This window comes from Symphalangus syndactylus, chromosome 21 (genome assembly GCF_028878055.3).
Source record: "Symphalangus syndactylus isolate Jambi chromosome 21, NHGRI_mSymSyn1-v2.1_pri, whole genome shotgun sequence".
In the NCBI taxonomy this organism is placed as follows: domain Eukaryota; kingdom Metazoa; phylum Chordata; class Mammalia; order Primates; family Hylobatidae; genus Symphalangus; species Symphalangus syndactylus.
The window spans coordinates 83,414,032-83,430,330 of NC_072443.2; the positions used below are offsets into that span (position 1 = coordinate 83,414,032).

At 38.4% G+C, this 16,299-nt stretch overlaps 1 protein-coding gene across 1 annotated transcript in view; it reads left to right on the plus strand.

Annotated features, from left to right (window-relative positions):
- Positions 1–16,299, plus strand: part of FHIT (fragile histidine triad diadenosine triphosphatase) — a 1,518,095-nt gene that overhangs the window by 224,183 nt on the left and 1,277,613 nt on the right. Inside the window, exon 5 of the mRNA XM_063630834.1 lies at positions 6,467–6,519. Coding sequence (XP_063486904.1) covers positions 6,467–6,519 — 53 coding nt within the window. The remainder of the gene's footprint in view (positions 1–6,466; positions 6,520–16,299) is intronic.

Sequence of the window (16,299 nt, forward strand, 5' to 3'; positions counted from 1 at the left end):
TCCTATATCTGGATATAGGTCTTATATCATTAGGGGATGCAGAATAGCAGTTTTATAGTTGTGTCATTTCTCCTGCATTTATTACATGGAGATCTATAAAAAACCTTTTCTTATCAACCATTTGGTTACTCTGATATACAATTCATATAGGCAGGAAATTAATTGTTTATCATATTTTAATTTTTAATTAATCAATGAATGCCTAATAACTTCTAGTTGGTAACATTGGTATGTTGGTAATATTGGTTACCAACTAGAAGTTATTAGGCATTCATTCATTAACGTCCAATGAGCTTTCATGCATGTGTTATTATGAAGTTATGGATTTAAAAAATATGTATACATATATTTTAATTATACTTTAAGTTCTAGGGTACATGTGCCCAACAAGCAGGTTTGTTACACATGTATACATGTGCGATGTTGATGTGCTGCACCCATTAACTTGTCATTTACATTAGGTACATCTCCTAATGCTATCCCTCCCCACTCCCCCAACCCCACAACAGGCCCTGGTGTGTGATGTCCCCCGCCCTGTGTCCAAGTGATCACATTGTTCAATTCCTACCTGTGAGTGAGAACGTGCGGTGTTTGGTTTTCTGTCCTTGTGATAGTTTGCTGAAAATGATTGTTTCCAGCTTCATCCATGTCCCTACAAAGGACATGAACTCATCCTTTTTTATGGCTGTATAGTATTCCATGGTGTATATGTGCCACATTTTCTTAACCCAGTCTATCATTGTTGGACATTTGGGTTGCTTCCAGGTCTTTGCTATTGTGAATAGTGCCGCAATAAACATATGTGTGCGTATGTCTTTATAGCAGCATGATTTATAATCCTTTGGGTATGTACCCAGTAATGGGATGCCTGGGTCAAATGGTATTTCTAGTTCTAGATCCCTGAGGAATCGCCACACTGACTTCCACAATGGCTGAACTAGTTTACAGTGCCACCAACAGTGTAAAAGTGTTCCTATTTCTCCCCATCCTCTCCAGCACCTGTTGTTTCCTGACTTTTTAATGATCACCATTCTAACTGGTGTGAGATGGTATCTCATTGTGGTTTTGATTTGCATTTCTCTGATGGCCAGTGATGATGAGCATTTTTTCATGTGTCTGTTGGCTGCATAAATGTCTTCTTTTGAGAAGTGTCTGTTCATATCCTTCACCCACTTTTTGATGGGGTTGTTTGATTTTTTTTCTTGTAAATTTGTTTAAGTTCTATGTAGATTCTGGATATTAGCCCTTTGTCAGATGGGTAGATTGCAAACATTTTCTCCCATTCTGTAGGTTGCCTGTTCACTCTGATGGTGGTTTCTTTTGCTGTGCAGAAGCTCTTTAGTTTAATTAGATCTCATTTGCCAATTTTGGCTTTTGTTGCTATTGCTTTTGGTGTTTTAGACATGAAGTCCTTGCCCGTGCCTATGTCCTGAATGGTATTGCTTAGGTTTTCTTCTAGGGTTTTTATGGTTTTAGAGCTAACATTTAAGTCTTTAATCCATCTTGAATTAACTTTTGTATAAGGTGTAATGAAGGGATCCAGTTTTAGCTTTCTACATATGGCTAGCCAGTTTTCCCAGCACCATTTATTAAATAGGGAATCCTTTCCCCATTTCTTGTTTTTGTCTGGTTTGTCAAGGATCAGATGGTTGTAGATGTGTGGTATTATTTCTGAGGGCTCTGTTCTGTTTCATTGGTCTATATCTCTGTTTTGGTACCAGTACCATGCTGTTTGGGTAGCCTTGCAGTATAGTTTGAAGTCAGGTAGCGTGATGGCTCCAGCTTTGTTCTTTTGGCTTAGGATTGACTTAGCAATGAGGGCTCTTTTTTGGTTCCATATGAACTTTAAAGTAGTTTTTTCCAATTATCTGAAGAAAGTCATTGGTAGCTTGATGGGGATGGCGTTGAATCTATAAATTACCTTGGGCAGTATAGCCATTTTCATGATACTGATTCTTCCTATCCATGAGCATGGAATGTTCTTCCATTTGTTTGTGTCCTCTTTTATTTCGTTGAGCAATGGTTTGTAGTTCTCCTTGAAGAGGTTCTTCACATCTCTTGTAAGTTGGATTCCTAGGTATCTTTGAAGCAATTGTGAATGGGAGTTCACTCATGATTTGGCTCTCTGTTTGTCTGTTATTGGTGTATAGGAATGCTTGTGATTTTTGCACATTGATTTTGTATCCTGAGATTTTGCTGAAGTTGCCTATCAGCTTAAGGAGATTTGGGGCTGAGATGATGGGGTTTTCTAAATATACAATCGTGTCGTCTGCCAAGAGTGACAACTGGACTTACTCTTTTCCTAATTGAATACCCTTTATTTCTTTCTCTTGCCTGATTGCCCTGGCCAGAACTTCCAACACTGTGTTGAGTAGGAGTGGTTAGAGAGGGCATCCCTATCTTGGGCCAGTTTTCAAAGTGAATCCTTCTAGTTTTTGCCCATTCAGTATGATATTGGCTGTGGGTTTGTCATAAATAGCTCTTATTATTTTGAGATACATCCCATCAATACCTAGTTTATTGAGAGTTTTTAGCATGAAGGGCTGTCAAATTTTGTCAAAGGCCTTTTCTGCATCTATTGAGATAATCATGTGGTTTTTGTCTTTGGTTCTGTTCATATGATGGATTATGTTTATTGATTTGCATATGTTGAACCATCCTTGCATCCCAGGGATGAAGCCAACTTGATCATGGTGGATAAGCTTTTTGAGGTGCTGCTGGATTCAGTTTGCCAGTATTTTATTGAGGATTGTTGCATCGATGTTCATCAGGGATATTGGTCTAAAAGTCTCTTTTTTTTTGTTGTGTCTCTGCCAGGCTCTGGTATCAGGATGATGCTGGCCTCATAAAATGAATTAGGGAGAAGTCCCTCTTTCTCTATTAATTGGAATAGTTTCAGAAGCAATGGTACCAGGTCCTCTTTTTACCTCGGGTAGAATTCAGCTGTGAATCCATCTGGGTCCTTGACTTTTTTTGGTTGCTAGGCTATTAATTATAGCCTCAATTTCAGAGCCTATTATTGGTCTACTCAGGGATTCAACTTCTTTTTGGTTTAGTCTTGGGAGCGTATATGTGTCCAGGAATTTATCCATTTCTTCTAGATATTCTAGTTTATTTGCGTAGAGGTATTTATAGTACTCTCTGATGGTAGTTTGTATTTCTGTGGGATCGGTGGTGATATCCTCTTTATCATTTTTTATTGTGTCTATTTGATTCTTCTCTCTTTTCTTCTTTATTTGTCTTGCTAGTGGTCTTTCAATTTTGTTGATCTTTTCAAAAAACCAGCTCCTGGATTCATTGAATTTTTGAAGGGTTTTTTTGTGTCTCTATCACCTTCAGTTCTGCTCTGGTCTTAGTTATTTTTGCCTTCTGTTGGCTTTTGAATTTGTTTGCTCTTGCTTCTCTAGTTCTTTTAATTGTAATGTTAGGGTGTCAATTTTAGGTTTTTCCTGTTTTCTCTTGTGGGCATTTACTGCTATAAATTTCCCTCTACATACTGCTTTGAATGTGTCCCAGAGATTCTGGTATGTTGTGTCTTTGTTCTCATTGGTTTCAAAGAACATCTTTATTTCTGCCTTCATTTCGTGATGTACCCAGTAGTCATTCAGGAGCAGGTTGTTCAGTTTCCATGTAGTTGAGCAGTTTTGAGTGAGTTTCTTAATCCTGAGTTCTAGTTTGATTGCCCTGTGGTCTGAGAGACAGTTTGTTATAATTTCTGTTCTTTTACATTTGCTGAGGAGTGCTTTACTTCCAACTACGTGGTCAGTTTTGGAATAAGTACAATGTGGTGCTGAGAAGAATGTATATTCTGTTGATTTGGGATGGAGAGTTCTGTAGATGTCTATTAGGTCCACTTGGTTCAATTCCTGGATATCCTTGTTAACTTTCTGCCTTGTTGATCTGTCTAATGTTGACAGTGGAGTATGAAAGTCTCCCATTATTATTGTGTGGGAGTCTAAGTCTCTTTCTATGTCTCTAAGGGCTTGCTTTATGAATCTGGGTGCTCCTATATTGGTTGCATATATATTTAGGATAGTTAGCTCTTCTTGTTGAATTGATCCCTTTACCATTATGTAATGGCCTTCTTTGTCTCTTTTGATCTTTGTTGGTTTAAAGTCTGTTTTATCAGAGACTAGGATTGCAATCCCTGCTTTTTTTGTTTTCCAGTTGCTTGATAGATCTTCCTTCATCCCTTTATTTTGAGCCTGTGTGTGTCTCTGCATGTGAGATGGGTTTCCTGAATACAGCACACTGATGGGTCTTGACTCTTTATCCAATTTTCCAGTCTGTGTCTTTTAATTGGAGCATTTAGCCCATGTACACTTAAGGTTAATATTGTTATGTGTGAATTCGATCCTGTCATTTTGATATTAGCTGGTTGTTTTGCCCATTAGTCGATGCAGCTTCTTCCTAGCATCACTGGTCTTTACAATTTGGCATGTTTTTGCAGTGGCTGGTACTGGTTGTTCCTTTCCAGGTTTAGTGCTTCCTTCAGGAGCTCTTGTAAGGCAGGCCTGATGGTGACAAAATCTCTCAGCATTTGCTTGTCTATAAAGGATTTTATTTCTCCTTCACTTATGAAGCTTAGTTTGGCTGGATATGAAATTCTGGGTTGAAAATTCTTTTCTTTAAGAATGTTGAATATTGGCCCCCATTCTCTTCTGGCTTGTAGAGTTTCTGCCAAGAGATCTGCTGTTAGTCTGATGTGCTTCCCTTTGTGGGTAACCAGACCTTTCTCTCTGGCTGCCCTTAACATTTTTTCCTTCATTTCAACTTTGGTGAATCTGACAATTATGTGTCTTGGAGTTGCTCTTCTCGAGGAGTATCTTTGTGGCATTCTCTGTATTTCCTGAATTTGGATGTTGGCCTGCCTTGTTAGATTGGGGAAGTTGTCCTGGATAATATCCTGCAGAGTGTTTTCCAACTTGGTTCCATTCTCCCTATCACTTTCAGGTATACCAATCAGATGTAGATTTGGTCTTTTCACATAGTCCCATATTACTTGGAGGCTTTGTTCATTTCTTTTTACTCTTTTTTCTCTAAACTTCTCTTCTCACTTTATTTCATTTATTTGATCTTCAATCAGTGATACCCTTTCCTCCAGTTGATCGAATCGGCTACTGAAGCTTGTGCATGTGTCACGTAGTTCTCGTGCCATGGTTTTCAGGTCCACCAGGTCATTTAAGGACTTCTCTACACTGGTTATTCTAGTTAGCCATTCGTCTAATCTTTTTTCAAGGTTTTTAGCTTCTTTGCGATGGGTTCGAACATCCTCCTTTAGCTTGGAGAAGTTTGTTATTAACGATCGCCTGAAGCCTTCTTCTCTCAACTCGTCAAATTCATTCTCCCTCCAGCTTTGTTCCCTTGCTGGCGAGGAGCTGCGTTCCTTTGGAGGAGAAGAGGTGCTCTGATTTTTAGAATTTTCAGCTTTTCTACTCTGGTTTCTCCCCATCTTTGTGGTTTTATTTACCTTTGGTCTTTGATGATGGTGACGTACAGATGGGGTTTTGGTGTGGATGTCCTTTCTGTTTGTTAGTTTTCCTTCTAACAGTTAGGATCCTCAGCTGCAGGTTTATTCCCTGTTTATTCTAAAAATATATTTTGTATGTTTTAATTTTTTTCTGTTCTTAACCTTTTTGATGCTCAGATTTTCCGTTCCTAGGCCAGTGAGAACTCCAGGTATCCTTACTTTTTTAAAAAAGTGTTTAATTTTTTTTTTTTTTTTTGAGTCAGAGGCTCACTTTGTCACCCAGGCTGGAGTGCAGTGGCACCATCTTGGCTCACTGCAACCTCTGCCTCCTGGATTCAAGCAATTCTCCTGCCTCAGCCTCCCAAGTAACTGGCATTACAGGTACCCCCCACCACACCTGGCTGATTTTTTGTATTTTTAGTAGAGACAGCATTTCACCATGTTGGCCAGGCTGGTCTCGAACTCCTGACCTCAAGTGATCCACCCACCTCAGCTTCCCAAAATGCTGGGATTACAGGTGTGAGCTACTGCACCCTGCCTGTTTAAATTTTTATTGTGTAAAATGTCAAATATATACAGAACTAGAGAGAATAGTGTGATCAATTCTCATAAACTCATATTCTGTTTTAAAAATAATCAACTCATGGCCAATTTTGTTTCTTTTATACCCCAACTTACCTCTGATGTTCCATATTGCTTATGATTTCATCTTTGAACATTTAAAGTTTCAATCCTGTTGTCCTTTAACTTCCATCTTACTGCCCTACAAGATGTCCCAGGTAGGTTATATGCTTTTAACCATTTAATTTACTTGATTAATTAACTAGGGTGATACTAGCTGCTTTAGCATTATAGACTCCAAAATGTAATATGGCTTAAACTAAATGGAAGTTTTTTCTCATTTATGTAACAGTCCAGTATCAGTGCTTCTGCAAAAGAGTTTTCTTCCTGGGATATTTCATATGTGTCCCATCTTGTGTTTCTGCCTTTCCCTAGGTCCGTAGTGCTATCTACATCCAGACAGTGGAAGGGAGAGAAAGAGAAAGAAGGTAGAACCATTTCTTAAAATACTTAACCAGAATTGGCACATATGCCATTGGCTAAAGTCACCTGGCCACACAAGTTGGTCTGTTCAAAAATAATAAATGTTTAGAAGCAGAAATATATGCATTTTTGGTAAAAAGCCTTCAGTTCTCACATTATACTGCACTATACATTCAAGAACTATACAGAGATTTTGAAATTCTCACTTTTTTCATTATTATCATAATTATTTTTGTTATATCTTTAAGTTATTGTTCTAGTTCATAACGTGCATTGTATTAGCTCAAAAGAATTACTGCTTTCCAAGTAAGGGCATTGAGAGAATCAGTGATGTATAAGCCTTGAGTTGAGCGGATTTTTTTTTTGCTTTATTTTTTAAATTGTGGAATCATATCTGTCTATAAATTATAGATGGGCATTTCTATCTTTGTAAGGAGGCGAGGGTAGATATCAGCAATTGTGAGTTTGTCAGATTTCTGAAAAAGCAGGAATTATGTCAATAAAAAGAAGGGCTGATTAATATCCATGATCACACATAGGTAGAAGGTCAAATAGTGTTGCAAATTGATAGATAAATCAAGAGACCCAAGAAGAATGATGACTTGCACAGACTTGATCTCCATTTCTTAGGAGGTGTGGATTCTGGGTAGTCTTGTAAATTTTTTTTTTTTTTTTTCAGACGGAGCCTGGCTCTGTCGCCAGGCTGGAGTGCAGTGGCACGATCTCAGCTCACTGCAACCTCTGCCTGCCAGGTTCACGTGGTTGTCCTGCCTCAGCCTCCTGAGTAGCCGGGACTAGAGGCGTGCCACCACACCTAGCTAATTTTTGTATTTTTAGTAGAGGTGGGGTTTCAGCATGTTGGCCAGGATGGTGTCGATCTGTTGACCTTGTGATCTGCCTGCCTCAGCCTCCTAAAGTGCTGGGATTACAGGCGTGAGCCACCACGCCCAGCCAGTCTTGAAAATTTTAATATGAGGTTATTGAACCTTGTTTTAGTAAGTTCTAAACTGAGTTGAGACATCCAGTGTCCAAGATGCATACCAGGGCAGAGAGGGGATGTCCTAGGGGAGGAAGGGGAGGCAGGGAAAATGGCTGCCAAGGATAGGAAGCCCCATCTCTGCTATATTGCTGATTTGTGGACATGCTCCCTCCCTAAGGGGTTGCCAGTCAGGCCTGGGCCCTCAGCTGGTTATGGGCTCTCTGTAGAGGCAAAGGTTTTCCATCAGGGGGAGTAAGGTATAAGTGGCTCTTATTGTGTTGTTGCCATATGATTTGAAGTATAACTGAATAGGGATGGGATGTCTGAAACTGTTCTTCTGCTATCATATACCCATGCTTCATGTGCAAATGTTTAATAGAAACAACAGATACCACACACATCTCCACTACCCTTGGGCCATGTGTAGTCTGCTTCATTCTGTGTAGATCCCTTCATCAAGTTAAAGATTAACGATTAGAAAACTCTGTGTTGCCTCAACTCAAACATGCCAAAATATTAACATTAGAGTGTTTTAAAAAAGCAGTGACATATTCAGATTGATGTGCTATTTAACAAATTAGATAGTCTAGCTTATAAAAATTCATCTTTCTTTAAGGGATTTAATAAAACCATTATCATTCTGGATAGACAAATAAATTGGTGGCCTATCACCTTACCCATTTTTCCTAAATTGCTCTTTGTGCAAAATAAGGTTTGCACTGATCGTGCTGATCCTCAAGAGTACTTTCAATCCAATGTTTAAAAAACAAAATAAGGCGGAGGAATTCTCTGGGTCTGTGAAACTTGATTTAGGTAACAGGCTATAGTAGATGCTGGTATGTGTTTATTGTGATTCAGCAAATGTTTTAGGTCATATACAATAATCTAACTTTTACATTTGCTTTCTTTTGAGAAGGTTTTATTCCAAAGAAGCCTAATTTGGACATTTAAAGGGGCGAGTAAGTTTTCGTTAAACCTCTTTGAGGTTTGCAAATGCCCTTTCTCATTCAAGAAAAACCACAGTATTATTCACCATGATTCAGACCCACAAGGACTTATTTCATTCTGATGCTCTTTCTTTGCTACCATAAGTGATGTCACTTGAATTACAAAGAGGAGCCTGGCTTTCAGAAGAATCTTCAAGTTAGTAATAATATTCTGTTCTAAGTGCTACTGTGGCCCACAGTTGATATCCCTTACAAGTTTTTGTGTGTTTGTTTGTTTTGTTTTTTTTATACTTTAAGTTCCAGGATATGTGTGCAGAATGTGCAGAGTTGTTACATAGGTATACACGTGCCATGGTGGGTGCTACACCCATCAACCCGTCATCTACATTAGGTATTTCTCCTAATGCTATCCCTCCCCTAGACTCCTACCCCCCAACAGGCCCCGGTATGTGATGTTCCCCTCCCTGTGTCCATGTGTTCCCATTGTTCAACTCCCACTTATGAGTGAGAACATGTGGTGTTTGGTTTTCTGTTCTTGTGTTAGTTTGCTGAGAATGATGATTTCCAGCTTCATCCATGTCCCTGCAAAGGACATGAACTCATCCTTTTTTATGGCTGCATAGTATTCCATGGTGTACATGTGCCACATTTTCTTTATCCAGTCTGTCATTGATGGAAATCCCTCGCAAGTTTTAAAGAATATAGGGCACAAGGGAGCAAAATATAATCAGAAATATTGGTAAGAATTGTAAGACTTTCTGTATATAAGTAGATCTCCCAGTAAGGATTTCACGATGTCTAAAGTAATCTTTCTGTAAAATGTTGTTATAGTAATCTTTCTATAAAACGTTCGTGTTTCTTACTAGATACAAGGGTAGTCTTTGTAAAAATGGTAGTGCTGGTGGTAGCAGCAGTAGTAGGAGCTAACCCGAGCATTTGCCGTGTGTCAGGCACCACACTGAGTGTCTTTCATGATTACATCAGTGTCTTGGAAATTGCGGCCAGTTGTAGCCTTCCTGATTTTTGCTATTTCCCCATATAATCTTTACTTTATATATATATATATTTTTAAGTGATCCCCTTTAAATTATTATGGAAGTTTTCCAAATATGCACCAAGTAGAGTGAATAGTGCAATTAATTTCCGTATTATCTAACACATAGAGCAGGCTTCATGTGCATGCAGCCTGAGAGTTGTTCAGAACCCATGGCTTATGAAGGCCCACATTTGGTTTAATGTGGTTATTTGGTTCTTCTGTCACTGTTTTGAAATTCTTAAGCAGTTATAAGAGGCCCTGCATTTTTATTTTGCTCTGGGTCCTGCAAATTATGAAGCAGGTTGTATACCTAGATTCAATAATCATCAAGATTTTTACTACATTTTCTTCATATTGCCTTTTTCCCTCCCCTCCTTTCTTTTTCTCTTCTGAAGTATTTTAAAGCAAATTGCAGACATCACTTCACTTTACTCTGATGTACTTCAGAATGCAGCTGTAACAAATATGGGCATTTTTGTACTTAAGCACAATGCCATTATTATATCAGGCAATATAAACAGTAATTATTTGGTATTATCTAATCCAGCTGCACATTGAAACTTCCCCAACTGACTTGAAAATGTCATTTACTGTTTTTCCTTATTTTCATATTCAAACAAATTCAAACATTACATTACATACGTCCCTTAAGTCTCTTAACCTAGAGAAATCCTGCCTCCATTCCCACTGTAGACTTGTTATAGAAGCAGGATCTTTTTTTCTGTAGGAAGTCACACATTCTGGTTTCAAATGCTCTTATTTAATGTGTTCCTTCACCACTATTATTTTTTTTTAAGGGACGCTGTCTCTAAATTTGATTTAACATAAATGTTTTTGGCAAGAATGCTTTGCAGAGGGTGTCTTTACTACGTTTATTAGGAAGCATCCACTATTCAGAATCTGTTTTATTGAAGCTGAGATTCATCATTGGTTTTGGCAGGTAACAGCCTGACTATTCCATTTTAAAGTTCCATATTAATTTTTCATGTAATTGTTTCTTCAATTGATGATTGTTACTTAAATCAATTATGTCATTAAATAATTGCAAAAATCATGATTTCTAATTCTGTCAATTATTTTTCATTCGTCAACTAGACTTTTTCTGTAAAGAACTTTCCCTGACTGACTAGGATTATTTGGAGCACAGTTTTTCTTTTCCTTGACTTAGATTTGTCGTATGCGATAATTTTAGTTAGTGTGGTGTTTTAGTCCCTTTTGTGCTGCTATAATAGAATGCCTGAGACTGGGTAACTTATAATGAATAGAAATGTATTTGTCTCATGCTCCTAGAGGCTGGGACATCTAAGATCAAGGGTCTGTATTTGGCAAAGGCCTACTTGATGAGTCATCCAGTGGCAGAAGGGCAAAAGACGTGCACGCGTGAGTGAGGGAAGAAGGCCTAACTCATTCGTTTTATCAGGAATCCATTCTGGTGATAACTAACCCACTTTTCTGATGACATAATTAATTAATTCATGAGGCCAGAGCCCTCGTGACCTAATTGCCCCTTAAAGGACCCTCCTCTGTTGCATTGGGAATTAAGTTTCCAACACATGGATTTTGACACATTCAAACCATAGCATTTGATGTGCTGATTATATATATTTTAATATGCTTGGAATTAAACACATAATTGTTAACAGAAAAAGAAAACCACTCATATACCATCTAATATCATCTGGTATACTCACAGTGGTATATGTGCCAGGCTTTGGGAAACACTATTATTTTTCTTGCTTTACAGTTGAGGAAACGGAGAGATAATAAGGTTAAGCGACACTCCCTGGGTGGATTTTAGGCTAGAATCCAAGCACTCTGACACCAGAGCCGAGCATAACCACTCCAATCTTGTAGCGCTTCTCTAAGTGGTCAAAGTTTGCATAAAAAAAGCAGACTGGGCCGGGCACGGTGGCTCACGCCTGTAATCCGAGCACTTTGGGAGGCCGAGGCGGGCAGATCATGAGGTCAGGAGATCGAGACCATCCTGGCTAACACGGTGAAACCCCATCTCTACTAAAAATATAAAAAAGTAGCCGGGTGCGGTGGCGGGCGCCTGTAGTCCCAAGTACTGGGGAGGCTGAGGCAGGAGAATGGCGTGAACTCGGGAGGTGGAGCTTACAGTGAGCAGAAGTAGTGCCACTGCACTCCGGCCTGGGCGAAACAGCGAGACTCCATCTCAAAAAAAAAAAAAAAAAAAAAAAAACAAAGCAGACTGATCTTTGAGGTGAAACCAAGAAGGTAATTTTTTAATGGCCAATCAGTGAGAAAGCCCAGAACTCTCGGGTAATTGATCTGTGTTCTCACTTTCAGCTGGTGCCACCTCCATGACCAGTGTGATTTATTGTGCTTACCAGTTTAAATCAATAATCTGAGTATATTAGAGCCTAGATTGACCTAATAAACTCCTCAAACTTCCCCAACGTAATGCTTTGTAGCTTCTGGATGAAATGCTTAAAACATTTTTTAATCTTTTCTTTATTATTCTTAAAAATATAAAACTCATCTTTACAAGACAACAGATAGAAACCATTATTGTTTTTCAAAAGGAAAGGTCATTACAATACCAGCCTAGTCTAGTAAAAGCAGAATGCCAAGCTTTTAGGTCAAATTATTGTTCAGCCCCTTGAATGATAAGAGGAACTTTTGAAGTGCCCTTGGATAGTTTCTATACTACAATCTGAACACTTGGTTAGTGATATAGTTTGGATGTTTTATCTCCTCAAATCTCATGTTGAATTGTAATCCCCAGTGTTGGAGGTGGGACCTGGTGGGGGGGTGATTAGATCATGGGGGGCTGATCCCTCCATGAATAGCTTAGCATCAGTCCCTTGGTGCTATCCCCACAATAGTGAGTGAGTTTTGGAGATCTGGTTGTTCAAAGGTGTGTGGAACCTACCACACTCTGTTCTGCCCCTGCTTTCCCCATGTGAAGTGCCTGCTGCTATTTCGCCTTCTGCCACGAGTCAAAGCTCCCTGAGGCCTCCCCAGAAGCCGAGCAGATGCCAGTGCCATGCTTGTACAGCATCCAGAACTGTGAGCCAATTAAACCTCTTTATAAATTACCCAGTCTCAGGTAGTTCTTTATAGCAATGTAAGAATGGCCTAATCGAGTTGGGAAACTTAGATACAGCTTTAAATTTTGAGCATTGTCTCTAAGCATTTCATTTGATTTGCCCTTTCGCATCAGTGAAATGAAACTGAACACCTTTGAGGGATTTTATCTATTGGAATATGCGTGCTAAACATTATTGAGGAGCCAGAAGAGTGAGGTGGAGGGACTAGCTAGAGTAAAAGCAGGGCCTACCTTCCAAATTTACTTTTTACTGGAAAAAATGTCACACCATCATTATCTGACAATTACTTCTTCTTGGATAATATTTAAAAAGGAGATGTTATTTTATGTCATTTATGGAATTTTAAACCCTCAGGAATAATTTAGTCTAATCCTTTCAATTTACATAAGAGAAAGCTAAAGCCAAGCTAATTTAAATAATTTCTCCCGAGATTACCAGCTAATTAGATGCAGAACTAGAATTAGACCCCATGTTTCCTGACTGACATACTAAGGTACCATATCAATTAAAGTTATGTGATTGCAAGCAACAGAAACTAATTCTGACTAACTTGTGCACAAGAGGGATATATGCAAAGTAAATTTTGGGTAGTTTAACAAAATCTAGTGTCAATTGTAATGTAATTTTTTTGGAGGAGAGGTGAGGACTAGAAATAGTTAAGTAATGTAAAATGTATTTTACATTTAAAAGATGAGAATTGTGACGTGAAATGCAAAAAATATCTGATTTAAAAATTTATTAATATAAGAGTCGTATAACATAAAATCCATTTTAAAGTGAGCATCCAGTGGCATTTAACTCACTGACAGTGCTGTGCAACCACCATCTCTATCCAGTTCCAAAACATTTCCATCCCTCTAAAATAAAACTCCTCGTTTCAATGCACTTTCTCCTCATTACCCCAAACCCTTGTCAGCCACCAATCTGTATTCTATGTGGATTTACCTATTCTGGATATTTTATGTAAATGGAATGATACAATATATGATCCTTTGTGTCTTGTTTCTTTCACTTGGCATGTTTTCAAGGTTCACCCAGGTTATAGGATGTGTCAGAAGTCTATTCCTTTCTTAGGGCTGAATAATATTGTATTGTATGGATATATTACAATTTGCTTATCCTTTGATTCATTGATGGGTGTTGATGGACAAGTGGGCTGTTTCCACCTTTTGGCTATTGTGAATAGTGCTGCTGTGAACATGTATGCACAGGTACCTGTTTTAGAACCTGTTTTCAATCCTTTTGGATATATACCTACCAGTGAGATTTCTGGGGTACGTGGTAATTCCATATCTAAATTTTTGAGAAACTGCCAAACTGTTTTCCACAGTGGCTAAGTCACTGTATATTCCCACCAGCATTGTTGGAGAGCTCCAATTTCTCTATATCTTTACCAACATTTGTTATTTTCCATTAAAGAAAATAATAGCCATCCTATTAGGTGTGAGGTGTGAAGTAGCATGTCATTGTGGTTTTCATTTGCACTTCCCTAATGACTAATGATGAGCATCTTTTCAGGTGCTTATTGGCTATTTGCATATTTTTTCTAGAGAAATGTCTGTTTGAGTCCTCTACCCATTACATGGTTTTTTTGTTGGGTTTTTTTTAGTTTTTATTGTTATTGAGTTGTAAGAATTTCTTATACTGTATATTCTGGATACTAGACCCTTGTCAAATATATGATTTACAAATATGTTATCTCACTCTGTAGATTGTCTTTTCATTTTTTTGATAATGTCTTTGATGTACCAAGGTTTCTAATTTTGATGAGGTACCACTTATCTATTTTTTCTTTTGTTGCTTGTGCTTTTGGTGTCATATATAAGAATTCATTGCCAAATGTGAGGGTAATGATTTTATCCCTATGCTTTCTTCAAAGAGTTTTACAGTTTAGCACTTATATTTAGATCATTGCTCCATTTTGGGTTAATTTTTATATATGGTGTGAGGAAGGGGTCGAGCTTTATTCTTGGCATGTGTGGTTATTCAGTTGTTCCAGTACAATTTGCTGAAGAGATTATTGTTTCTTCATTAAATGACTTGGTACCTTTGTTGAACATCTATGTAGATCATGAAAGTTCAGAGTGTCTCCCTTGTGGAGTTTGCTTAGAGTCTTGCTATAATAGAAAGAATGTTGGTAGGCAGCAAATGTCCACTCTGCAGCCCAGCCACTGACCCATCTTTGTGTGAAATTCTGATATACACATATTTTCTTCTGTTGAATTTTCAGCAATAGTGACCTGTAAGAATTTCAGATTTGTGTGTTTGTTAATTTGGGATAATTATTAAAAGAAAGACCTGGGGTTGGAGTATTAAAAACAGACATAAAGTGGAAGGTAGAGTAAGAACAGAGTTTTTCTATTCAACTTGTCTCCAGGGTCTGTATACATACTGGAGTCTTTCCTTCTGTGCCAGACTGTCCAATAGAAATATACTGTGAACCACAGATGTAAGCCCCATATGTAATTTTACATTTTCTAGTAGCCATATTGCAAGGAGTAAAAAGAAACAGATGAGATTAATTCTAATAATATATTTCACTTAGCCAAAAATATTAAAAATATTAGTTTTCACCCTGTAATCAATATAAAAAATTATTGATAAGGTATTTTACAGTGTTTTTTCTTACTCAGTCTTTGAGGTCTGGTGTGTATTTTACACTTACACCATGTCTGAATTTGGACAAGGCACACTTTATGTGGCCAGTGGCTACTATATTGGATAGTAGAATTTATATCAAAAGCAGCCATAGACAATATGTAAACAAATAACTGGCTGTGTTCCAGTAAAGCTTTGTTAACAAAAATATGTGGCAGGACACAAGTGATGGTTTTGTGTCAACTTGACTAGGCTAAGAGATATGCTCATTATTCCTGGGTGTGTCTGCGAGGGTGTTTCTGGAAGAGATTAGCGTGTGAATCAGCAGACTAAGTAAAAGTCACCCTCAGCAAGGTGACTGAGCAACACCCAATCTCTTGAGCACGTGAATAGAACAAAACATGCAGAAATGGCAAATTCATCCTCTCTGTTTGAGCAGGTATATCCATCTTCTTCTGTCCTCAGATATCAGAGCTCCTGGATCTTGGGCCTTTGATCCAAAGGAACTTACACTATTGACTCTCCTGGTTCACAGGCCCCTGGGCTTGGACTGGAACTATATATACCTCCTGCTTTCCTGGGCCTCCAGCTTGCAGATGGCAGATAGTGGGTCTTCTCAGCCTCCATAATGGCATGGGCCAATCCCTCACAATAAATCTCTTTCTGTATATCTACATTTATCCCATTGGTTCTGCTTCTCTGGAGAAGCCTGGCTAATATACTGTCTTTGGCTTGTAAGCTCTGTTCTAGACTGTTCCTTTTAGCTTTGTTTGCAACAGAGAGGATCTTCTCTTCCCCAAAGCTGATTGTTTAGGTCTATTAGCCACTTTGCTTACCTCCAGTATCTTAATATGTCTCGCCTCTGGGAATGTGTTTTCCCTGCTCCTTCTGGTTTTGCTGTGCCAGAAATGAGGTGGGATGAAGAATGCTTCAGTTCTTAGGGGTGACTTCTGAGGGTGGATGAGGGAAATGAAAGAAGCTCTTAGGTGCTCTGGCTTCAGGATAGAGAATATAAAACTTACTGCTTACATACACCTCTTACCCTGTGAAGATTCGCCTTCTGGTAGTACACCTTGTTCCTTATCACTCTAAAACAGTCTTGGAATCCTTCCCATCCATAAAAGACCTCTTGAGGTCTCCTAGCTCTGGAA